A 24550-nucleotide genomic window follows, 5' to 3' on the forward strand; every position below is an offset into this window, starting at 1 on the left:
AAACATTTTGTTCACAAATGTTTCAGAAAATTTGAATATACCATCATGTGGTCCTTAACTAAAAGATAACAGAAAATATTCGAAAACCCTTTTGAAAATATTTTGTTTAAATTAAATTTGCACAGAGACTCCACCCCATATTGGTTGAACCAATAAAAACGCTTTGCCAAAATTCGTCAGACAATCAAAGCTCTTAGGCATACGAATTCTTCTTATTATTCATTTAAATTTCATTTAAAAAAAATTGATTTGAATTGCAGACGTACAGTTCAAAGGTGGAGCTTAAGTGCAATGTTGATTTGAATAGCTTATAGAATGGCAGAAGCAAAAATCTATTCAAGAAGGTATTTTTAGATTTCTTTAATGTAAATCGAAATGTTAAAAATAAATTGAAAAACGACTTGACATTTCTTTACAAAGATTTGACGTTTTTCTCCAAACGTTTGATGGTAATTTTTAACGTTTCTCGATTCAATTTCAACGTCTGATGTTTCTTCTATCATTTGACGTTTATTTATTTGATTTTTTTAATTAACATTAGACGTTCGTTTTGATGCCTGGCGCTACGTTTCTAGCATTTGACAAATCTTTTTTAATGTTTGACATTTCAAAGATTTTTAAATTTATTTTCTGACGTTTGAAGTTTTTCTTTAGTTTGATATTTCTTTTAAGTGTTTGTGGTTCTTTTTATAACGTTTAATAAATTTTTTTAATGTAATTTTTAGCATAAATTAGCATAAAAAATTGTTTTGATCTTTACTGAAAAGCCTGAACTTCCTGAATTTTTAGGGAGTATTTACATACACTGCATTCCCTGTCTGCAATGTCCTTAAGAATAAGCTTTTTTTTTAATTAGTTATTCTCTGTATCTTCTCCGTTATATTTCAATTTTCCTCGGACTTCAAAAGCATTAAATGTATGTATTCCCATAACTTTAACCCACTAATAGTTCAATGATCTAGAGATGAAACGTTATGTATTGTAGATAACCACACCAAATATTATAAATCGTTATTAATTGGCTATTAGTCATAAATACATAAGTTTCAATATAATTTCTATACAGGAGAACATTATAAAACATAAACTATAAATTTTCATAATTTCCACATTTAACATATTATATAGGCATAATAAAATATATTATAAATTGTACATGAAAATTTTCCATAAGACTAAATGTCTGACCAAATGGTCAGAAAATGTTCATCTCTAAATTAACACAATGCGGCATGTTTGGCGTAGGTATGTATGTAGATAAACAATTGGGGTAGCTAATTAACGAATTTCCGTTTTCCACACATAGTGCTATGGGGAATTTTTCGGGGGTGAAGAGAAAAAGCTCTCTCTGCGATGCTCAGTTTCGTCGAAAAGTATAATATTCCCATCTCATCATCATTATCCCCATTATTATTATTTGTGTTAAATCCATCGTACCAAGCACAGTGTGGGGATGTATGTAGATAGTGGGGGTGGTTTGAACTCAATAAAATGATTCTGAACGTGGGAAATGCTTGCAGCCACAGAGGAAGTGGATTTGATTCACAAAAATTCCGCATGATGATTCCTTTTGAATAAAAAATGCCACCATCCACTGGGAATTTCATTTAAATGTCCACATTGAGTGTAAATTGTTTCACTCAAATCGACATCCTGACTACGAGGAGCGGTGTGGTGTACAGAGGAGCACCATGAGAATAAAAAGCTCCTCTCTGTGGAAGCGCAAATTGAAAGAACACTACAAGAGATGGCCAGGAGGATTGTTAAGTGAGGAATAATTCAGCAATTTCCACAATGTTTCCTCTCCTTTTGCGGGCTATAAAGCCATTGAGACAGCACTCTCAATTGATTCAATGAATTTGCACAAGGGCTTTCATTCCTTTTCTGAATAAATCGATTGCATTATCACTTGATAAAGGTTTGCAAAATTGAAGAGGAAAACGAGGAGGAGCCATTTGAGATGAAAGAGTTTAAGTGAATTACTCATTTAGGCTTTATATTTATTCGTAAATCCGTATTCCATGATTTGTTTTGGTTTAGTTTAAATAGGTCTTTTTTTTTAGGAAAGAAATTTTCTTTTGCTAAAAACATTAAAATTATGTGGCACAGGGTGAGGGGAGGAAGGAAAAGATTTTCGATGATGGAAAAGATATACATATCAACCGTTTTAGAAAATAAACGTAAAATAGAAAAATCAAATATTCAAATTAACGTCAAACTTAAAGAAAGAAATATCAAGCGAAGCTTTTAATAAATTCTCAATCTTCATTTGAATTTTGGCTAAAGTCCCAGAAAGCCACCCAAATCGTCGAGTTCGTTGAAAGCCTAACTCAGCCTTTTCCCAACTGTAAATTATGTAGAGTCTTGAATAAAAAAAAAATATCACAACTTCCCTGGAAAAAAAGCTTCTGACGTGGCAGAAGGAAACGAGGTAAATAAACTTTAGCGTATAAAGCTCAAAAATTGAATTTTTTCCCCCGAGAGATTTCCCGGGCCGCAGAGATTTTCCCAGAATTCCTCCCAAAACGTGGTATAAATCTTTCGACTCTTCCTGTGAATAATCCCTTCGTTGAAAATAGAGCGAAAGAGGGGGGGGGGGGGAATTTTAGGCTCGATGCACCAGGCAAAAGCACCAGCCCAGTAAGTAATCAATAAAATATTGAAATTTTCATTAACTTCATGGTGTTGCACTGTTCTATGGATCCGGTCCAGGCATAAGGGCGAGTATTTGTCAGATGGGAAAAGCACTATGTTGGTATTTTCACTTTGTGTACCCATATATACTATACATAAGCACATGCATAACACATTCGCTTCAAGAATTTAGTGAATTCTCAGTGAAAATTTCGCGGAAAACGGTCCAAAGGGCTGTTTTGGTGTCAAGTGAAGCGAGAAAAAGGCGGAAAACACGTAATTTCCATGTGTTGAGGAAATGATTAGATTTTTAGATCCCCCTCCTCCACCACTTATGTTATATAATTGTAACACGGAGACATAATAGAAAAAAGGCACGGGGCATGTAGAATTTAGGAGAGATGGTTGCGTGACACGTTTTCTTATTTTTCTCCTTATCATCTGGGTGAATTTCCCTAGCTCCCCCCTCCTTGATCTCCTCCACCCGCAACTTCAACCACTACTCCACGTTCACACAATTACAATTAAGTGTATGAAATTAAGGTACATTTAGTGCCAACACTGTGATAAGGAAAATTCTACGATTAGAAGGATCAAACTATTTGCGAAAAATAAATTTCATTGATTCAGAGAATTTTTCTCAAATATTGTTAAAAGCTTAAAAGCTTCATTTTTGCAGAACGAGCTTAAATTCGTGGAATAAAATTTTTACTGATGAAAAGTTCATTAAAAAAATTAATTAAGAAATGATCAGATAGTTATGGGAATTCGAGGAGTTTTTGAATGGTTTTCGAATCAATTTTGAGGCAAATTTTCAAAATCTTTCTTACAATATCTCCCATTTTACAGCATTAGTGAAATAAAGAGAAACAAATCAGATTTCCTTAATCATTCTTAAGAGAATTTTTTTCGGTAATTGCTAATACACCCACAAATGTTTCTTTCTTTGCTTCAACCCTATTTTGCCAACAACAGAAAAAAATTTCCCATTTTTCCTCTCACCTCATCAAACCATTTCTTCACTCTCTGGCAGCAATTTTCCATCGTGAGTGCCCTCTATTTATTTTTTTCCCGGGTTCACCGTGACATTGCAAAAAGCTCCCAAGGAGCTCGATTATTTACCCAAAGAATTGCTCAACCACACAAATTTCACGCTTTGACCCCCTGCTTGGTAAAAATCAGAAGCTGCTGTGGGCGCAAAAAAAAGCTGTGAGTCACTGGTGGTACGAGGGCTGTAGCATAAAATTAATTAATTGTTATTGTATGTGTATTCCGTCGAACATGAAATAATAATGGGGGTGGAAAACCACCAGCGAAAAGCTTCCCTGTCTGCTTTCACACTCGCACATTTTTCCGGCGCCTCCATCACAATTTCCCACCCGCGTTATTGTTACCCCCCAAGAGCCTCGGTGTGTGGGAGGGGTGGTTTGAGCTCTGAGAAAAGCTCAAACCTCCCTTTGCGAGACGAAGTCTCCGTCTTTTATGCCTTTTTTCTCGCCTCAGTAGCGCATTTTTTTTCGCCAACAGCTGCTTTAGGGGAGCATAAATGTGTGGGACGAGAGGGCGCACCATAAAAACGCGAGACTGTGGCAATTCAATGTGCTTCTGATTTTATTTATGCTTCTAATTATACGTGCACTGATTACAAGTCTCTTATCGCGGGTGATTTTCTTTTATTTCACTGCTTAACTTCCTTCGAGTTGTGCTTTTCTATGAGACACTCCACTGCTGTGCCCCAGAGTAGCCCATTAAGGAGTTTTTAGGAGCATCTGCGTATCTTTGTGTATTTGATATAATTATTATACTGATATAGCAATAAACAAAATTGCCTTAGCTTAAGGAGGGAAAATACGTTTTTTTTTCGTTCGTGCTTTGCATTAAAAATAACGTTTTTCATGTTAATTTTCTATAAACTATAAAAAAAGTTCTCAATTTTTGCGATAAATTTGCAGTAAATATAAACTATTTGTGAACCTGATGATCAATTAAAAGCATTTACATTGAAATTGCTTCATTATAAGCTCAATGAATAATATTCGCTAAAATATTCCAATATTATAGGATAATAATAGCATAAATTTAAATAACTAAATAATGAACTTTTCTGGTCATGTGTCACATGAAACATTTAAATAATATTTCACGAAATAATATTTAAACTATTGGCGGTATAAATATATTGATAATATAGCTAACTAAAACACACTCAAAGATTTTCTTTTAGAAGTAAACCTCCTGATTTGATTACATTTCCAAACAAATTGTCAAAAATGTGAAACTTGATTGACGAAACATCAGCGCGCAAGTTTCACAGTTCAGGTATCTTCTTTAAGAAATAATGTTCCTGTATCGATGACGTTTTATAAATTTATTTGTCAAAGGTCTGAAACATTATAAACGAAACATTAGCGTAAATGTTTCATAGTTTTAAACACACGAGGGAAATTATTCAGCAACATTATTTAAGAGATTTTAACGTCTTTAAACTAGTCTACAAATTATATTTATCATTAGAACAACATTTTAAAGAACCTATAATACATTATGTACATAGAAAAATCTTAACCAAAAGCTCTCGAAGAAATAAAAAAAATCCCCACAAAATTCCCTCATTCAACTTCATCGAGAAAATTCACCATGAGCCTGAATTTCTTTGTATGTACCTTCTCTGGCCCAGCATGCCCCTGTGTGGCAGAGCAATGCGGGGGTGAATCTTCTAAGGGTTATTCAATCCAATTTGATGAATGTACCTCATCACTCATTCACCTCTAAAGTTTTTTTTACTGCCTCTCTTCTGTGGCTTTTTCTCCCTCGCCCCGGTAAGGTTAGTTTCTCCATTTTGGTTTTCTTTCTCTATTTATCGGGAGGCTCATGTGTGCTTCCGGTGGGCTATGGTTGAGGTAAAAAAAAGGTGTTTGCGTGTCTGAAATAATTTAATGCTTTCTCCACTCATTTTGGGGTGTGTCCCTTTCGGAGCAATTGAATTTAAATAAAATTTCACATCCAATGGAGAATCACTTCAATTCCGATAAATTACATCAGACAGGCAGCTCCCTCCCCGCATCTTTCTCGGCAAAGGGAATTGCATATGGAAAAGAAAAAAAAAACGAAGTAAAAAAAGCACCCTAATACCATTTAATTTTCTCCTCGACTCGCGCACCCAATTCCACGGTACATGGAAAATTGTAATGTGTGTATTAGAGATAAGAAAATTACATAATCACCAGTGGAGTTTTGCAGTAAACAAGTAAATTATATATGTGATCTGAGAGCGGGGAAATGATGGAAAAATGGGGCGCGCGCGGGGGTGGAGCTCAAACTCATATTTGCCACAGAGAGATAATTCCGACCCAATATTGATTTTCTATCGACGCAGTGCCTGGGTGCGGAGAATGATAAAAAAAAAGCAGCAAACTCTTCACCAGTATATTTGATTCCCATTTAATCATTGAAGCAAATAGTGCAGCTCTTTGCGGGGGCAATGTGAAGGAAAGAGAGCGAACAAATAGACTTACTGCAAAATAAGTTCGTTAGTCATCATTGAGCCACCCCCCATTCCAAGCGTCCGGAAGGCACTGGGGGGCGGGGGGTGGACTCCATATAGCACAATCTCCATGATGACTGCTCCCACGTGGAGAGAGCCGTTCGTCCGGCACGCCAAGCACTGACTGACTGCATCTATCTTCTTTTGTCCGAGGAACTACATAAATCTATCATGCCACTCACTCTGCACCCAGCAAGACCCAACAATCCATCTGAATACATTACACTCACACATACATATTTCAAGCATTTATATTGACTCACCCCGGATGCTATGTATAGTAGAGCTTTCTCAGGCACGTCTTCAGCCTCGAGGGGTGCCCCAATGATACCCAATGGGGCATTTAATAACATATTCAAGCCTACAAAATTAGTTATTTTTCTGCTACCTAATTCAATTTAAATTCATGCATTTCCCTCACACCCACCTATTTAAATTATTTAACCCTCCAACAACCTAGAATTAAATACTTACGAGCCGTTCAAAAATCTATTAATCATTGTAAATTGCGCTAATTTAATTTTCTAATTTTAGTTTTATTAATTTAATATTCATTTATTTACCTAAGTAATTCATTTTAAATGATAGGTTATCAATTTTGACGTAAAAATTAAATTTTTCAATAAATGTTTGCTAATTTCCTGAAATTACGTAAACATTTTAACGGCTCCGATATTTAAATTATCAGCTTTTGACAATTTTACTCTAACGTTTGACGTTTAATTTCTAAAGTTTAACGTTCTTTCTATCCGTTAAAGCTCATTTTTAGCTGTGTTTCTTTCAGACACAGCTTTTGTGTACCGAGCAAAATCGAAAGTCGTCAGATCGGGCTCAAACTTGGGATGAGCACGAATTAGGGTCCCCACATTCCAAAAAACGTATGCGCCAAAAAAATTTTTTTCCGGCCGTCCGGCCGTCCGTCCGCCGTGGTTCAACCCTAAATTGCAAGAGAACGGTAATAGATAGAGACTTGCGGTAAACGGCAAAGTTTAAAAGTCGACTGGAAGACGTCCGATTATGATGTCAAATTTTACCCCCCACCCCCGCGTCCGCCATTTTGGATAACCTCAAAATTTTGTTTTCGCTATATCTCAGCCCCTGTAATAGCTAAAAATCTGAAATTTTTATATGTTGTAGGGGCCATCAAGAGCTTTCCAACGATGTCTCATTTTCGAAAATCGGTCAAGCCGTTTAGTCAATATGGCCGCCACAATTTTTCATCAAAAATCGACCATAACTCGAAAACGGCTTGACCGATTTTGATCAACCCGGGGTCAAATGAAAGATCTCAATAAACTCTATAACTCTCTAGAACATCCGAAGTTTCAAAAGTGACCGCTAGGGGGCCAAAAATCAAAAACAAAATTTTTGATGAGTTTTCGATGAATATCTCGAAAACGCCATTATCGATTTGCTTCATTTTTTGATATGTTATAGCTGACTATATTATCTATCTCCATGCCAAAAATGAAGAAAATCTATGTCGCCGTTCTCGAGATATAGCCTTCCAAAGTTGGCATGTCATATCTCGGGTTCTACAGGTCCGATCTTGATCAACTCAAGCGCAAATGAAAGGTTTCGAGAAACCCTACAAATGTCTAGAACATTGCAACTTCGAGAAATGACCGTAAGAGGCGCTAAAGTCAAAAACAAAGTTTTCGAAAATTTCGAACTCGAATTTTTCGAAAATGGCGACATAATTTTTTCATTTTAGCTGTGTTTCTTTCAGACACAGCTTTTGTGTACCGAGCAAAATCGAAAGTCGTCAGATCGGGCTCAAACTTGGGATGAGCACGAATTAGGGTCCCCACATTCCAAAAAACGTATGCGCCAAAAAATTTTTTGTCCGGCCGGCCGTCCGTCCGTCCGGCCGTCCGGATTATAAACTTAAATTGCAAGAGAACGGTAATAGATAGAGACTTGCGGTCAATGGCAAAGTTTAAATATCGACCGGAAGACATCCGATTATGAGGTCAAATCCACCCCCCCACCCCTCCGTCCGCCATTTTGAATAACCTCAAAATTTTGTTTTCGCTATATCTCAGCCCCTGTAATAGCTAAAAATCTGAAATTTTTATATGTTGTAGGGGCCATCAAGAGCTTTCCAACGATGTCTCATTTTCGAAAATCGGTCAAGCCGTTTAGCCAATATGGCTGCCACAATTTTTCATCGAAAATCGACCATAACTCGAAAACGACTTGACCGATTTTGATCAACCCGGGGTCAAATGAAAGATCTCAACAAACCCTACAACTCTCTAAAACATACGAAGTTTCAAAAGTGACCGCTAGGGGGCCAAAAATCAAAAACAAAATTTTCGATGAGTTTTCGATTAATATCTCGAAAACGCCATTATCGATTTGCTTCATTTTTTGATATGTTATAGCTGACCATATTATCTAGCTCCATGCCAAAAATGAAGAAAATCTATGTCTCTGTTCTCGAGATATAGCCTTCCAAAGTTGGCATGTCATATCTCGGGTTCTACAAGTCCGATTTTGATCAACTCAAGTGCAAATGAAAGGTTTCGTGAAGCCCTACAAATGTCTAGAACATTGCAACTTCGAAAAATGACCGCGAGAGGCGCTAAAGTCAAAATCAAAATTTTCGAAAATTTCGAACTCGAATATTTCGAAAATGCCATTATCGATTTACTTCATATTTTAATATATTATAGTTGAGGTTAAGACCTTTCCAACGATAGCTCAAACTCGAAAATCTATAGAGCCGTTCCCGAGATATGGCGTTTTAAAGATTTCTTGGGGGATGACTTTTCAACTTTTTCGGACTTTCGCGTATTTAAATGAATTTGCGTTATAGTTTGCTCTCACAAAATTGGTAGGTACACTGAAAGAAACACAGCTCTCGTAAGCTTGGTCAGCTTACCAGTACATTTCGATATGTTATAGCTGACTTCAAGACCTTTCAAACAAAAAAAATTATGAAAATCTATGGATCCGTTCTTGAGATATGGCCTTCCAAACATTTCTTAGGGTATGACTTTTCAACTTTTCCCGTCTTTGTGCGTATTTAAACTAATTTGCGTTCTAGTTTGCTCTCACAAAATTGGTACACTGAAAGAAACACAGCTCTCGTAAGCTTGGTCAGCTTACCAGTACATTTTATTTTTAGTTTACTATTTAGCTCGGAAATACTTAATTTATTTTGATCTATAAAATAAATCCTCTCTAGCTCACAGAAAAATTGTCCGTAGTGAATTTTAGGGACTTTTTAAAGCGATTTTCGAAAGAATTAAAAATAAATTCAATTAAAATATTTTTTTCTCATATTTTTTATATAATTTACGAAGGAAAATATTTTTCATGCTTAATTTTGCTTACTTTCTTTGAAGCTTTCAGACTCTTTTAGTTGAGCTAGGATACCTTGAATGACTTTAATGTACTAAACAGTGAAAATAGAGCAAATTCATCAACTTGTTCTCATAGTCAGTGTAGTGCAAAAGTGTGCCATTCCCTGGACTATGCTATCAATTAAATTGCACAACAATTTCCTGATTTTTCCACCCTCGCACGTCCGTGTAATGCCACTCAGCAGAAATCCGTTGAAGGGAATTGAGTTATTTTTTAATTAAACACATATTCAGCACACCAAATTCACTCCATGTCTGTCGATAAGAGCTTTTCGGGAGGCTTTTCCCAGCTATTTCGTTACGGGGGGTGGTGCCCCCACGCGCCCAAAGGTATATGATGGAGAAAGTATGAGGAGTGAGATGTCTAGAATGCAATTTTCAATCGTGTATCCGGTTTTTCTCGGGCTACAACCTCATCCTTCTCCGTCGTGACCCCCCTTGGGTGAGCGTCAAAAATTTTCAATCACCGCCACATCACATTTCCATATAAACCAATTTCGAACCCTAACACACACACATTCTCGAGGGCACACGGCAGGAGCTTTCCCCGTGAGGAGTATGGGAGCTTTTAAGTTCCAAAACCACTCTGTGTGGCACAAACCCACCACCACCACCCTTCGTGCATTTCCATCGGGCGGTGAATTTTCTGCCGTCGCTGGCAAATTGGATCTCATTGCCAAAAGCATTCAATACGCAGTTGATAGTGCGCCTTTTTCCATGCTTGCACCCTCAATTTTTTTTTCTATATAGCATAGTGAACGACGATTTAGGGCACCCGGCGGAACGGAAGTGAACAAGCGCACGGGGAAAAAAGATCCAGCAATGTGACAAATTGAATTGGGCTGTGCAGCAGTATGACCGCGATGGGCTACCCAAGATTCAATCAAAAGGCAATGTCAGGCTATTAATTAATTTATGTGAACGTCCTTTTTATTCTTTTTTTTTCTGGCTCAAAAAGGGGGTAAAGATGACGCGAGATGAAGAGGCTTTTTAGGTCAATTTTTGAAGAATTTTTTAAAGATCTTTTGTGCTCAAAAGCTCAAATCTTTACGTTAATTTAAAACAATCTTCAGCATGTTTCCCTTTATGCAATAAACCTACTGAAACAGATTTAAAGAGAAAGGACAGGGGTAGATAGTATAGTGCATTGTATGCATAAAAGACATAGAGGGTAGACACCCCTGTATAGCACCCCATAGTGGACCATTGTGTTCCCCGCACAGTATAAATCCATAAATTTGACAAAAGGGATGAATTGGAGTGAAATGCCAGAAAATAGAATCCATCAGGGGGGCTCGGTTGCAGTTGCATAAAAATTCCCATCCGCGGACACCATTGTTTACTCCTACTGTTTGTCCATTGATTTCTCCGAACGTGGGGGGATGTGAGGAAAGTTCGAGAGAACATAATATTCGGTGTGCTCCACTCCTCGGGCAAGCAATCGAGACTATGCTATACATAAGTGTGGTGTATTGATTAATTCCACCTCTCGCGGAGAGAAGTGTAAACCACCCCGCCGCCACCCCCGCATCCTGCTATGATTTCTTTGTATGCACCACCAAAGGGATAGATGGGGTGGAGAAAGAGGAAAATCACAATGAGTGGCTTCAGAATTCATGAGACCCAACGCCACAGTTTAGATGACGATGTGTCGCGCTTTGGTTGGTGCGCATCCCCATGGTACTGTCTATTTTGATGAAGCACGCGAGGGGCGCAGTGTGGGATCCTTTTGTGCACTTGAGAGATCTAGTTTCCACTCTTGCATTTTCCCGAGGATGAGATTCGACTCACTGGGACAAAGTGCCACCATTCGCCACCGTATACATTTCACAGCACATACGCCATTGTCCTTTGGGGTACAATGTCCCTCCTGATGATGAGAAAATGTATCACACATTTTCGCCCTGAATACCAAACAAAAACCACCCTCATCTTTGCGACAGCCGGAGACCACTGCCCCTTGCCCTTTGTAGGGCTTCCCGCAAGGAGTCATGTAAAAGCTCATATCGATCCCACACATCGTCACGTTGCACATGTAGCTACCTACTATAGATAGTTATTGGCCCATACTGTACGGTAAAATAATCCAAGGGAATTTTACTAATTCATCTCTGTAGTGCATGTCAAGGGAGTATTATAATAGGAATATTATATGTTCTCAATTGCCGAGAAGGAAAAACAATACCTAACTTCTCTTCTAAATAAACGATCTTTTCCTAGAGAATTTTCTCAAAAGAAAAGAATTTCTTGAACCACAATTTCCCCTAAATACTCTCAAATGCTTTCGTTTAAAATAAATCTGATATCACAGAGAGAAAAAACATTAAAACCGCATAGGCTTAATATAGGGTCAGGGGGAAAAAAAAGAGAAAAAGCTCAGAATTCTTGTCTGAAAAGCTTTTTCACAGTAGAGATTCCTTTATATATGCTACACGCACTGCACGAGCACGCAAACCCACCTTCTCTACACCATCAATCATCCACTTCCTGCCCACACCACACATATCACTCTGGTGAGGCCTGAGTGACGGAGATAAACGCACCAACGACCCTTTGGATCTTCGATACCAGCCACCGATGTTAATTACCGTGGAAGGATTTAATTTGATATGCCATTCACTCTGACTTGGGGCATTTTCTCGGGTAATTCTCTTCATTTTTGAAAGCTAATCAGAGTGGTGGATACACTAAAAGACTCCATAAATGAATGGTTGAGTGACACAATATAGCAGAGTGCACTTAGAAGTTCATGACATATAGGTTAATAAGATGTATGAATTGTTATGCAATGGATGGGATTTTAATTAGCATTTCCCATGAAAGTCTACAACGAAAGGAGTTTATTCACTGACATATGCAAAAATCTCTAATTCCACGAATAATTGATACCCTTTTAATCCTTTTAATAAAAGGATAAAAGGATATAATAGCGACTGTTAGGACACACGTTGACCCAAATGCGAAACTTTTAATTTTCTCAAATTGAAGTTTATTTCTACGTAAGATTCCACGTTAAAATGCATTTTATTTACAAAGAAAGTGGCTAAAAAAAACGTTTTACTTCAGAAATATCTTCTAAGAACATGTAACGAATTTATATCATGATAGAAAGAACGCATGTTTCAATGTTTTTATGTTTCATACGGATTCAAAAGGATTAAAATCCTTAAAATCGGTTTGGTTGTTTCGAGCTATTTATGAAAAGATTTCGTGGAGCTCTAGAATTTACAATCTCAAACATCTATCTACCCGGAAAAATGGACGTTAATTTAAAATGGCGGATTGCAGACATTTTGAATTTTGTATATATCAATATTATGTTTCACAAAGTTTTCTATAGAGAATTTTTAATTGAAAGTCTCTATTTCTTGCCATTTTCATGCTATATAAAGCAAAGTTTTAGCCCGATCTGAGAGTGTTAGATGTTTCAAATATTTACCTAAAAATCCATACAATGACGTCTTTATTACGTTTTTTGTCTCTTTTACTGCATAAAGTTAAAGAAAAAAATGAAATAAAATTATTATTATTATTATTATTTATTATTAGATTTTTTATAGAAAATTGTCGACAAAGCATTAGCACAAATTAGCCAAAAAAAAACTTCGAATTCTCTACTTCTGATAAGAAATAAAATCGGCAAAGTTTGAAAATGTTAAAAGTGACGTCATAAAGCATAAAAACGCTTTCCAATCATCGACGAAACATTAGTACAAATGTTTCATTCATTAAAAAAGACGAAAAGTACATTAATGACGTCATTTTCTGCAAATCTTTATCAGTTTTCCCCCTATATTTCCCAGCGGAAAATGAAAAATTTTCTTTACTGATTACTTAATCTACAAGATTAATTGTATCCTGATTGCTTCCACCAATGCATGATTTTTCTATTCAAAATCGGGTGAACTCCCTTAAACGGTTAAGTGTAACAGTAGTGATAAGATTAAGTAATCAAAGGGATGTGAATTTTAATTAAACCAATAAACTTGTTAAATAAACTTTATATACATACATACATACACTTCATACATATCTGTTTGTGAATTTTCGTGAAAATTCAAATTGTGATAACGTCTAAGTCATTTATATATAGCACACTCCAATGTCTCACTACATAACGAAATTTACCTTAATATGTATTCATTCCTCTTGTACCGATTAAATTTCATTCTAAATTTGCATTGCGCTTAGTGGTGCGTAATTGGAGCAAAATGCCAAAAGAGCTCTCATGTGAAAATGACAGTGGAAAGTGGTTGAATTTTCGTATTTGTATTGAGGTTTTCCGTTTGCCAAATATTAGTTTCACGTAATTTCCCCGCGCGCGATGATCATGCGGAAATACTATACAGCAGGTAGGTATAGTGTGTGTATTTGCCATAAATGTTGGTGACATTGGTTTGGATGATCTGCCAGAATTTGCATTTGAAAACTCTTTTGCCAAATTGGTTTTGGTGGGGTGGGAGCCTTTTTCAGGGGGACAAAAAGTTCCACGCTCCCCCGCGTATGAATGGGGGTATGCCACAGCAATAGTATTTCCAAAGAGTCCACTCAGGATTGATTTAAACCTCAAATAGAACCACACGCTGTATCACGTGGTTTTGCGGTTGATATACGTAAATATTGCAATTTACTCACTGAAATGACATTTTTGAGCAGAATGGGGCACCATGGCCGCATTGGGAGACACTTTCTGGCCACCCACGCTCTAGCTGGGGCCACCCTGCCCCGTATCTGGCCACGTTATCAGTTAACGTTTAACCACGAAACACACAGAACAAACATGCCTCATAAATATTCGCCCACAATATAATTGGAGTTTGTTTTATCTCACAGTCTCCAACAGTTTTGCCATTCCCAATGAGCCCCGCCGATTTTTCCTCGTGCCATTCGATGGGTTCACCACGCTATACGGTAATATCGACGCCAAAAAGTGGGTGCTGAATTTATCAAACGAAAATCCCCCCTCTTCGTAGCTTTATCTCTTCGCTGATGCACTATACCTATGTACATTGAGGTCAGATGGGATGGCCTCAAGAGGGCATTTGGGGGAAGGAAAAAGAGGCACCAGAGAGACAACAAAAACCTGACAGAGTTTTAATCTTGACTTAAATGGAACTGGAGGAGCGATGGTAAACCCTCCAGTACCGGCGAAAGTACCCCACATTGTGGGGATACTACAAAAAAGACGCACACCTACCAAATTGTATGTTGGTTGCTCATTTAGAGCAAAGCACTGAGAAGAAAACTTAAAAGAAAAGAAAATTTATATAAAGCTTCAAGTTAGTTTAATGATCTTGTAGGATTTACAGATGAAAACTTCTAAAGTTCTTTATGGATTTATCTAATCTTTAAATTCTAATTTAAATAAGAAAATTTCTGAATATTATATTTGAGTGATTGGAGTATAATATTTTGATTTTTCTTAATTAATTTACATAGAATTTGTAAGAACACAAATCAAGATTAACTACATAATTTCTACAAAAATAACTGACGAAATATCAGTTCAAAAATAAATAACTCACCAAAAAAGACAAAAAACACAATGATGACGTCATTCATTGCATTTTTTCGTTAATAATTCGCTTAGTTTTCCAGCAGTTCTCGTAGTTGAAAAAAAAAACGAGGTAATATCTTTGGTCATTTCTTAATTACTTTTTATTAATTTCTCAAATAAGGGATTTTCAGATATAAAACTGCATAAACTCCTTTCAAAATCAGATTCTTTCAAGAACATCTTGCATACAATTTCAAGAATTTCTATTAAAAATTCTCATATCTTGTTGTATTATTTTATTAGGATTTTTCGCACAAGTTAATCAAGAAAAGTATTGATATTTTTATAAAAATAAATTAAAGTTTGAAGCTAAATTCAGGTAAACTAATAAATCCTTAGAACGATGAATTATATAAAGAAAATTCAGACTAACATTTAGATAATTTCTTTTATTTTTTTTTTCAGTGTATTTTACTTAATTTTGTCCATAAAATTTGCATTTAAAAGTTAAGTAAAGAATTTATTTATTTATTTTAAGGGTTTGTCGAGACCCCGAATACAGATTTTTGATTTAATAGAAGGGCTATTAACCAACCAAACAATCAGTTTAATTAAGTTCCCCGTTTTCTCACAATTACGTGAAAATTTCAAAATTGGTTCAAAATGAATATTGAAAAACACGTTACGCAGAGCATTGAAATCTCACTCCAGACTAGAAAGCTTTTACGAATAAAGAATTTCTAAAGCATTAAAAATCGAAAAAAAATCATTCAAAAATCCAAGTAACAATTTTAAGAAAAAAATGTTTTTTTTTTAATTGTATGAAAAGAATTTTATTCGCTGCAAATTAAACTCTCTTCAAAATCTCTGAATTTTTGGGAATCTTAATATATTTAAATTTGTGATATTCACTGCAATCAGGAGCTTTTCGCAAGGATTAACAACGTCCCGGAAAAAAATGCCAAAAAAATTTTACGGAATATCTCTGGTTGTGACCTCACGTGAGGAAGAGAAGCAAAATGAAGGAAAAGATGTCAATAACAAGGAACATCCAGGTGCATTGAATGAATTAGAAGAATCAAGAGGATCAGAAGGGCCAGGAGGATCAGAAAAACCAAAAGAGACTGAAGAATCGGGAGAGGAGGTGGAAGAGAGAGCCCAATGGAGCAATAGTACGGAATTTCTCATGTCCTGCATAGCAATGTCCGTTGGATTGGGAAATATCTGGAGATTCCCTTATATAGCTTATCAAAATGGTGGTGGAGCTTTCATTATCCCATACATCATTGTCCTAATTATCGTTGGGAAACCCATGTACTTTCTGGAGATGATTTTGGGACAATTTAGCAGCAAAAGCTCCCTCAAAGTGTGGTGCTTGTCGCCATTTTTCAAAGGAATTGGCATTGGACAATTGATTGGTTTGAGCTGTGTCATCACATACTACTGCTCAATGATCGGACTGGTACTCCACTATCTCATCTCATCCTTCCAAGCGGAACTTCCTTGGTCACATTGTCGCAAAGAATGGGGAAATAATTGTGTAGATTCTAAACCTAATTCCGCTCAAAGCAACATCACAGACGGGGTGAGTAGCTCGGAATATTACTTCAAGAAAGAAGTCCTGAATATTAAGGATGATATAAGTGATGGAATTGGAGCGCCTAATTTAGAACTAAGCCTTTGGCTTCTTTTGACGTGGATTTTAATTGTTGTAATAATTTCGAAAGGCGTTCAAAGTTCTGGGAAAGTTTCCTATTTTCTCGCTATTTTTCCCTACATCGTGATCATTACCCTACTCATCAGAGCTGCGACACTTGAGGGTGCCCGAGATGGAATTATCTTCTTCATTCGCCCACAATTCTCCGAATTAATTAAGCCAAAGGTGTGGAAAGAGGCTGTTTCACAGTGCTTCTTCTCACTCTCCAACGGAACGGGTACACTCATAATGTTCTCATCGTACAACCATTTCCGCCACAATATCTACAGAGATGCAATGATCGTGACAACATTGGACACATTTACGAGCCTCCTCGGCGGCATTACAACATTTGCCATTCTCGGCAGTTTGGCCCACAATCTCAATGTTGATATCACAGAAGTTGTGAATGTTGGCTCAGGATTGGCATTCATTTCCTACCCAGATGCAATCTCAAAATTCGACTGGGTACCTCAATTCTTTGCTGTGCTCTTCTTCTTTATGCTCCTCACATTGGGCATGGGATCCATTGTGGGCCTTGTGAGTACCGTCGTGACTGCTGTGAATGATCAATTCCCCAATCTGCGTTATTGGCAGATAGTACTGATTGTCTCCATTTGCTACTTCTTCATTGGACTAATCTACGTGACCCCTGGGGGTCAGTGGATGACGGATCTTGTGGATCACTTTGGGGGGACTTTTCTCATTTTTGCACTTGCCGTCTTTGAGATGATAGCCATTTGCTGGGTATACGGAACGAGAAACATTGTAATGGACACACAATTCATGTGCAAGAGATACGTCAGTGGGTACTGGCGGTACTGCTGGTGCCTCTTAACACCCCTTTTCATGGCAATCGTCTTTGTGTACTACATGATCACGCAGAAACCTCTCAAATTCGGTAAAAAGGACTACCCGGACAAATATCTCACAGGCGGATGGTGTCTCTTTTGCATAGGGCTTGTGCAGATACCAATATGGGCCTTCTACACCATTGGTTGTCGCATGCGAAATGTGAAAGAAAGCTTTCGACCCACACACAAATGGGGCCCAAAGAATCCAAAATTCTACCGCGAGTGGAAGGAATTTAAAGCAGATTTAAAGGAGCGCAATGAAGGCATCAGTACTGAGAATAACTACCCTAAATGGAGAAAAGCTCTCCGCAAATTCTTTGGTAACTACTCCTACTAATATGTACGGCTGGAGGAAAGAGGTAGGATGATTTTTTTATCAAAGCAAATCATTTAAAACAAATTTCAATTTTCTCTCTTTCATTTCAGATAAAACAAATTAGAAGAAATGAAAGGAAATTCGGAAAAACATCAGGAAAATAGAAGAAAAATAAATTATTTTATTTTTTAAATTGATTTGAATATGTTTAACTAATAAAAAAAATAATTTTTGGTAAAAATTGAATTTAAGAAAATAAAAAACAAATCAGTAAGACAATATTTGTCTTATTAATTGAATGAAACATTTGCACTGATGTTGATGATTTTTAGCAAGATATATTATTAAAACAATTTTTGATTAACCAACGAAACATTAGCGTTAATGTTTCACACATTTAAAGGAAAATGAAATATTAAATAGAACTTTTTGCAGAATATTATGGAAGATTTTTTGTCAAATCTAACCAACGAAACATTAGCGTGAATGTTTCACACATCAATGAATGTTTCACCGAATGCGTATTCCGATTGCTTCCTTGAATTGAATTATCACGTAATCAATGAAGCTCCTTTCCAAAAGAAAAAAATAGAAAACTTTCTAACAAGAATGTAAAACTTATTTTTTCAAATTAAGAAGTAGCTCAATTAGAAAACTTTATTTTGCACAAACTTTAACAAAAGAAAACTTTATCTAAAAATCCCAATCAGGTAACATTCCTCTCAGTGTATACAGTACCACTAAATAACAAACTACATCCTGACACTCTTTCGCTCCCACCCAATTGATTGCATTCTTTTTTTTTCTAACCACCCCCCTTAAAAATCACCTCTTGAATCCCTCCTGGCGCATATAGCCCTAAGCTGTGGAGGATTTTTAAGCACTGTGAGATTGCAATGGGGTTGCCGAAAAAAAAAGAGTCAAAATCAAAATAAGAACCTCGCTCACCCACATGATAAGGCCACATGGACAACAGAGGTGTAACTCACTGTGATTTAGCGTGGAGGTGAATGAAAGAACCACAAAAAAAGGATGTACAGGGAATGGGAAAACAAAGTTTATCAAGTGTTCAATGGTGAGATAATCTTGGTTGAAAAAGTGCACCTATAAACTTGGGAAATTGCTGCAATTTTCCACAATTCACCTCTACTCGTACACCAGAACAGAACAAAGATGTAAAAGCTTTTCACTTCCAAAATCAGACAATGATCGAATGGAGGGTTTTTTTCACTCAAATTTTTCATGTAGAATTTAAGGAAAAATTAAAACAAGTAATTCACCAAAAAGCTTTTAAATTTAAAGTATTTTTTATACTTTAATTCGGAGGCAAAATGTCTTTGCATTCGAACATTTTATCTTTCTTATTCGATCCAATCTACAATTTTTGCTGCTAAATCTTTCATTTTCCCCACATTTCTTTCTTTCACCACTCAAATTCACCATCTTTCCTATCCCACCTCGGTTGCGCGCCAAATTCAAAATAATGCATATTTTTTACTATTTTTAATTACTAATTAAACTGCTTTTTCGAGGAAATACTCAAGATTGTAGTCTTGTAGGGAATAATAAAAAGAATAAGAAATCATTCATTCAGGAGATGTTCCACTGAAATTAACTATGAGACGAAGATTTGCTTAAAAATGCAAACAATGACGTCACTATTTAGCTTTTTGTGTATTTAAATTCAATTATTTTTTTCTTATTAAATTTAAATTCTTTCGCATAAATTACTTTCTATACAACAACGTTATATAACACGACATAAAGAAAAACATTCAATGCATTTTTTGCATATAAATGCTCCCCTCTTTAAATTAGCTTTTCAATCTAAACTGCAATTCATCAGAAAAGTGCTTAATTGAAGAATTAGGCGAAGCACTCTCTACGGTGGAAAACTCATCAAGAGAGTTCTCGAAACCCACCCCCCGTTCCTCCGGTATACCCCTTGTAAGGCACTTTCACATTGAGTGGTAAATTCCATTAGAAAGACAATCGATATATGGAAATAGGATGCACGATGAAAAATCACCTGAAATGTAAAATCCTTCTTGAGAGTCATTCCATATACTCTTCGGGGGTAGCTCCTATAAACTTTGAATAATTCGATTCACGTGCTCTCGATGGATGAATAAGGAGCGCCAGGCGAGAATTATAAGAAGTTGAGGCGAATTGAGGAATTCAAATTAATATTCTCACTTCTTTTTTTTTTCTGTGTGTGCCTTCCGCCTGGAAATTGAGAAGACACCGCCTCCCCCATCCCCCTTTTATCCGTTTGTCTTCCTTCTTATAGATAATTCCCAGACAGGATTTGGGGGAGTGGGGAGATGGGGGTGGGTGGTGTCTGGTACAGTGAAATAAAAAAGAGGAAATATTGAAAACCCATGAAAATGTTCCACACATGTTTTCGATGTAAATTTTATTATAAAATTTCCCAAAAAATAGGCAACAAGTCAATCATAACGCGTCCAGTTATAAGAGTTGGTGTCCCACAACGTATAGAAGTTTGTTTATGCGTTGTAATACTATTTGTGAGCAGTATTAGTAGGCAAAGGTGATTTTTTTTGTGAACTTCAGTAATTTTATGCAAAAAATCGTTATATCTCTGGTTCTATAAGGCCTACAGAAATTTCTTGACTAGTTATGGAAAGGTATTGAAATAAGCTATAATCTGACATATGTTTCGATACATTTCAAGGTCACCACTAGAACACAAAATGGCGGATTTTTGTTTCACCAAAACAGTTTTTGGCATTTTTTATCCTGAAGGAATAGTTCTAGAGGTTTCTGATGTTCTAGAAAGTTGTAGAGTTTTGCAAAACCTTTAATTTGATACCAAGTTGAGCAAAATCGGACAAGTAGTTCAGGAGATATGGCTTTTAGAACTTTTCAAATTCAAGAATTTTTCAAACTGCGATATCTTCTAAACGGCGACATAGAATTTCTTCATTTTCGGACTGGTGAAAGATATTGAGTCAGGCTACAACATATCAAAATTTAAAAGATTTGCCTAATGGGGATTCGGAGATATTGCCCCTTAAAGTTAGGCAATTTTTGTTTTTGATTTTAGCGCCTCTTGCGGATGTTTTTGGAACTTGAAATGTTCTAGACAGTTGTAGGGCTTCTTGAAACCTTTCATTTGATACCAAGATGATCAAAATCGGTCAAGCCGTTCTCGAGTTATATTGAAAAAACACTTTTTGCTTTAGGCCGCCATATTTGCTAAACCGCTTGACCGATTTTCAAGTATGAATTGTCGATGAAAACGTCTCACTGAGCTTTACAACATACTAAAATTTCAGACCTCTAGCTATAAGGGAAGTGGTTGACAGTATTTCAAAATGGCGGACGGCGGCCATCTTGGATTTTGAAAATGCGAAAAAATGAAATTTTACACCCACATTTCTATAGAAAACTTCAAACCGGAAGTCTCTATCTATTACCGTTCTCGAGCTATAAGGCAAAGTTTGGGCGACCGGCCGGCCGGCCGGCCGGATCAAAAATTTTCCACCACCATTTTCGTAATGTGGGATGTCTAAAACGTGCTCATACCAAGTTTGAGCCCGATCTGAGGTGGTCGGTTTTTCCGACGATTACAATACTTGGTGTTGGCCACGAAGTGGAACACCAACTAATATTGTTGTTTTTTTCTCTGGCATGAAAACCAGATGCCGTGATATGAGGGCGGGGGTGGGAAATTAAAAATGCACGCTCTCCTAAACACGTGTTTTTAATTGAATTATCTGGTACGATTAAGGGGGCGGGAAGAGAAATTAATTTTGGCGGTTAAATACTGTACAGTTAATAATTATGATGTATGTGCAATAATTAATTCGAAGCTGCATCAAATAATGTTGATTTGCTAGCAATTCACCTCTCTTTTAGCCATTAAACACCATTACTTTTTAACATTTATGCAAAACTATTGCAATTTATTGAGGAGAAACTTACAGAAAAGGAGTTTATTCAATCTTGTATGGGAAATTTCTTGGAGAAAATTAAATGTATAATCAAAAACGAACAAACAATGCCTTGCTAAAAACTAAAAATCGAATTACATACTTTATGGTATGAATTTAGTCTATTTTGGGCTTACATTAAATATTTTATGCTTGAATTTACTACTTTTAGGGCTAAATTTACAATTTTTCAGCTTAAATTTAGTACTTTTATGCTTGAATTAAATATTTTTAAGGCTTCTGCTCCTCAATCTGTGCTTTCTTATGACTGAATACCATATAACATTTTTCGGCTTTTTAATCTTATTTCGGCTAGAATTTAGTACTGATTCGGCTTGAATTTAGTCTGTTTAAGGCTTGAATTTAAAATGGGAAATGGGGTAACTATTTGGCGATTTCATATTATTTTTTAATCGTCTAAAAAATTACATATTATCTCGATTCTTTCCTGAAATGAAAATTTTTCCGATAACGCGAATAATCTCCTTTTTGGTTATTTTTTAAATCGCAGAAAAAAATGAATTTTGAGTTTATTTAACAGAAAATAATAAATTATTTCCTTCTCGTGCACGAATTTGCCATAAAATGTCTGCAAATTTTATTTTCTTGAAAGTAAATCGAGCATCCTGCAGAGTCCTCAATGATCCTCCAACATAGTAAATTTTGCCCAGTCAAATGGTTTATAAAATGGCAATGGAGAGATTCATTTGCAGGGATAACAAAGTAATCAAATTAAAATATAAATGAATATCCCAAATAATTTAAAATAATTTCCATGTAGGCACATTTAAATCAATGTTTTTTAGCCCAACGCTCTTCAGTGAGTTATATTAATGTGGATAAAATAATTGACTGATGAATTATTGAGTACGGGGTAGCTGCATGAAAAATCACAGATTGGTGGGTGGAAATTTGCAAATTATTCTATACACCATAGATGGGGAGCAAAAATGTGAACAATGTGCAATTTTTCCCAATCAATACTTGCCCCACTAAAGACGCGACGCTACATACATACACATTTCAACTATATATGTATATTACAGAGAAAAGCTCTCTTGCGGACTGAAAAAAAGTTCACCCACCCACGCGACCATTTATTTATTTTTTTTCTCAAATCATCTTGTCAGTTCCATTTTTCAATTAAACACAAACACACAACAGCCATTCACCATATTTTCTCATCCTCAACCATCTGCAGAATGAAAAAAAAACTCCCCTGGTGCTTTTGCGGAAGGAATGCGCCGGGTGGGAAGTGGCGAAAGAGAAAAGGAAAGGAATATTGAAAATCAATAGAATAAATAATTCTATATTATGTGTGTGTGTGTACTTCTTTCCCTTTTGAGCCTTTTCAGATATTTTCTTCTCTACATGGAAAAAGAAGAAGAAAAAGCACAGAAGTGTGTGAAAAACGAGGGAGGGGGGGGGAAGGAAGACAGTTGATGTTATCTGCAATAAATGGTTGAAACAATAATTGAAGTGAATTAATTTAATATTTATGTAGGACTGTGCTGAGGAAATGTCGACATAGTGAAAAGAATGATTTCTATAATTGAACGAGGCTGTAATTATATCGGAATATTTTCCTGTGACTCGCGACGGTGTGGCTGCAAATTATGATGACGGAGGTACAATGAAACCCCTTGACATTTAAAGAAAATTCTTTTTCATTTTTACTTCAATTTTTCCTTCATTAATTTTCACATCAATTTATCTTAAAGAAAATGAATTTTTCATAATTTCTTATTAATTTAAATTTTTCAAAAATTAAAAATTAATAAAAAATCGGCTATGAATCGATTTTTTCAACCCCTACACTGGCATACCAGTTCAAAAATTTGTCCCGAATTTATCTGAAGGGCTTCTGAATAAATGGTCTCGAAGGGTGGTTATCCTCTTTTAGGATAATTTGTTCCTCGCAATCTTCGACAAAATATCTCCAGAGGACTTGAACCCTTTTCTGCAAATGATATTCATCTCAAACGAGGACGGGGGATGAGCTGACTTTGAGTAGAGATAAACGCCCGACGATTATTTCACATTGGTGCGTCATTGGAGAGGAAAAAAATCCCTCAATGACCTCCCTCGACCCTCAGTGGAGCTATTGGCGTCACAAATTCACCCCTCATTGTCAATGGGAGACGATGGCAGTTCAGCGATCGAGCGCATAGAAGGAGGGTTCTTGCCAGGACACGAAAAGTACGTGATACGGAGAGGCATCACATAAATATTAGACTTACAATTTTTTTTTGCTCTTGTCTTTTGCGCCTCTTCGGCCGAAGAGATAACACGTGACTCTCCACGTACAACCCTCTGGGGCTACGGGGGGATGGGGGTGGTGTAGGATATGGCTTTCTCATGCAGAAAAGAAGAGCCGATATGGGTTTTCTCATGGAAAACCTCGCTAAGAGGTATGGGAAGGGGATGATCTTGTACGGGTATGTATGTATATAAGCAAACGATGGCGATGCACAAAACATCGTAACACTCGTCCCATTTCTTAATGAGAACATATGGAAGACACTTTTATTAGCCCCACGCTCCAGGGACGCACCCAGGCTTATCCATACGCCCCCCATTCGCATCGTATACACCAAATGCGACCCCCAAATGGGTTGATATCGTGTGCAGTGTGGAGGAAATTGTTGAATTAATTTGGAAGATGATGAAATCTTTAATGGA

General features: G+C 36.5%; 2 protein-coding genes across 11 annotated transcripts in view; one reads left to right on the forward strand and one right to left on the reverse strand.

Moving 5' to 3' along the window:
• Nucleotides 1–24550, reverse strand: part of LOC129792948 (CUGBP Elav-like family member 4) — a 538090-nt gene that overhangs the window by 499537 nt on the left and 14003 nt on the right. The gene's annotated exons all lie outside the window — the stretch shown is intronic.
• On the forward strand, nt 15828–18211 carry LOC129792909 (sodium-dependent nutrient amino acid transporter 1-like). The gene is made up of 2 exons (XM_055832321.1): nt 15828–17955; nt 18023–18211. Exon 1 carries the CDS (start codon nt 16005–16007, stop codon nt 17931–17933), a length of 1929 nt encoding a protein of 642 aa, XP_055688296.1. The 5' UTR covers nt 15828–16004; the 3' UTR covers nt 17934–17955; nt 18023–18211.

The sequence above is a fragment of the Lutzomyia longipalpis genome, chromosome 3, assembly GCF_024334085.1.
Source record: "Lutzomyia longipalpis isolate SR_M1_2022 chromosome 3, ASM2433408v1".
In the NCBI taxonomy this organism is placed as follows: Eukaryota; Metazoa; Arthropoda; class Insecta; order Diptera; family Psychodidae; genus Lutzomyia; species Lutzomyia longipalpis.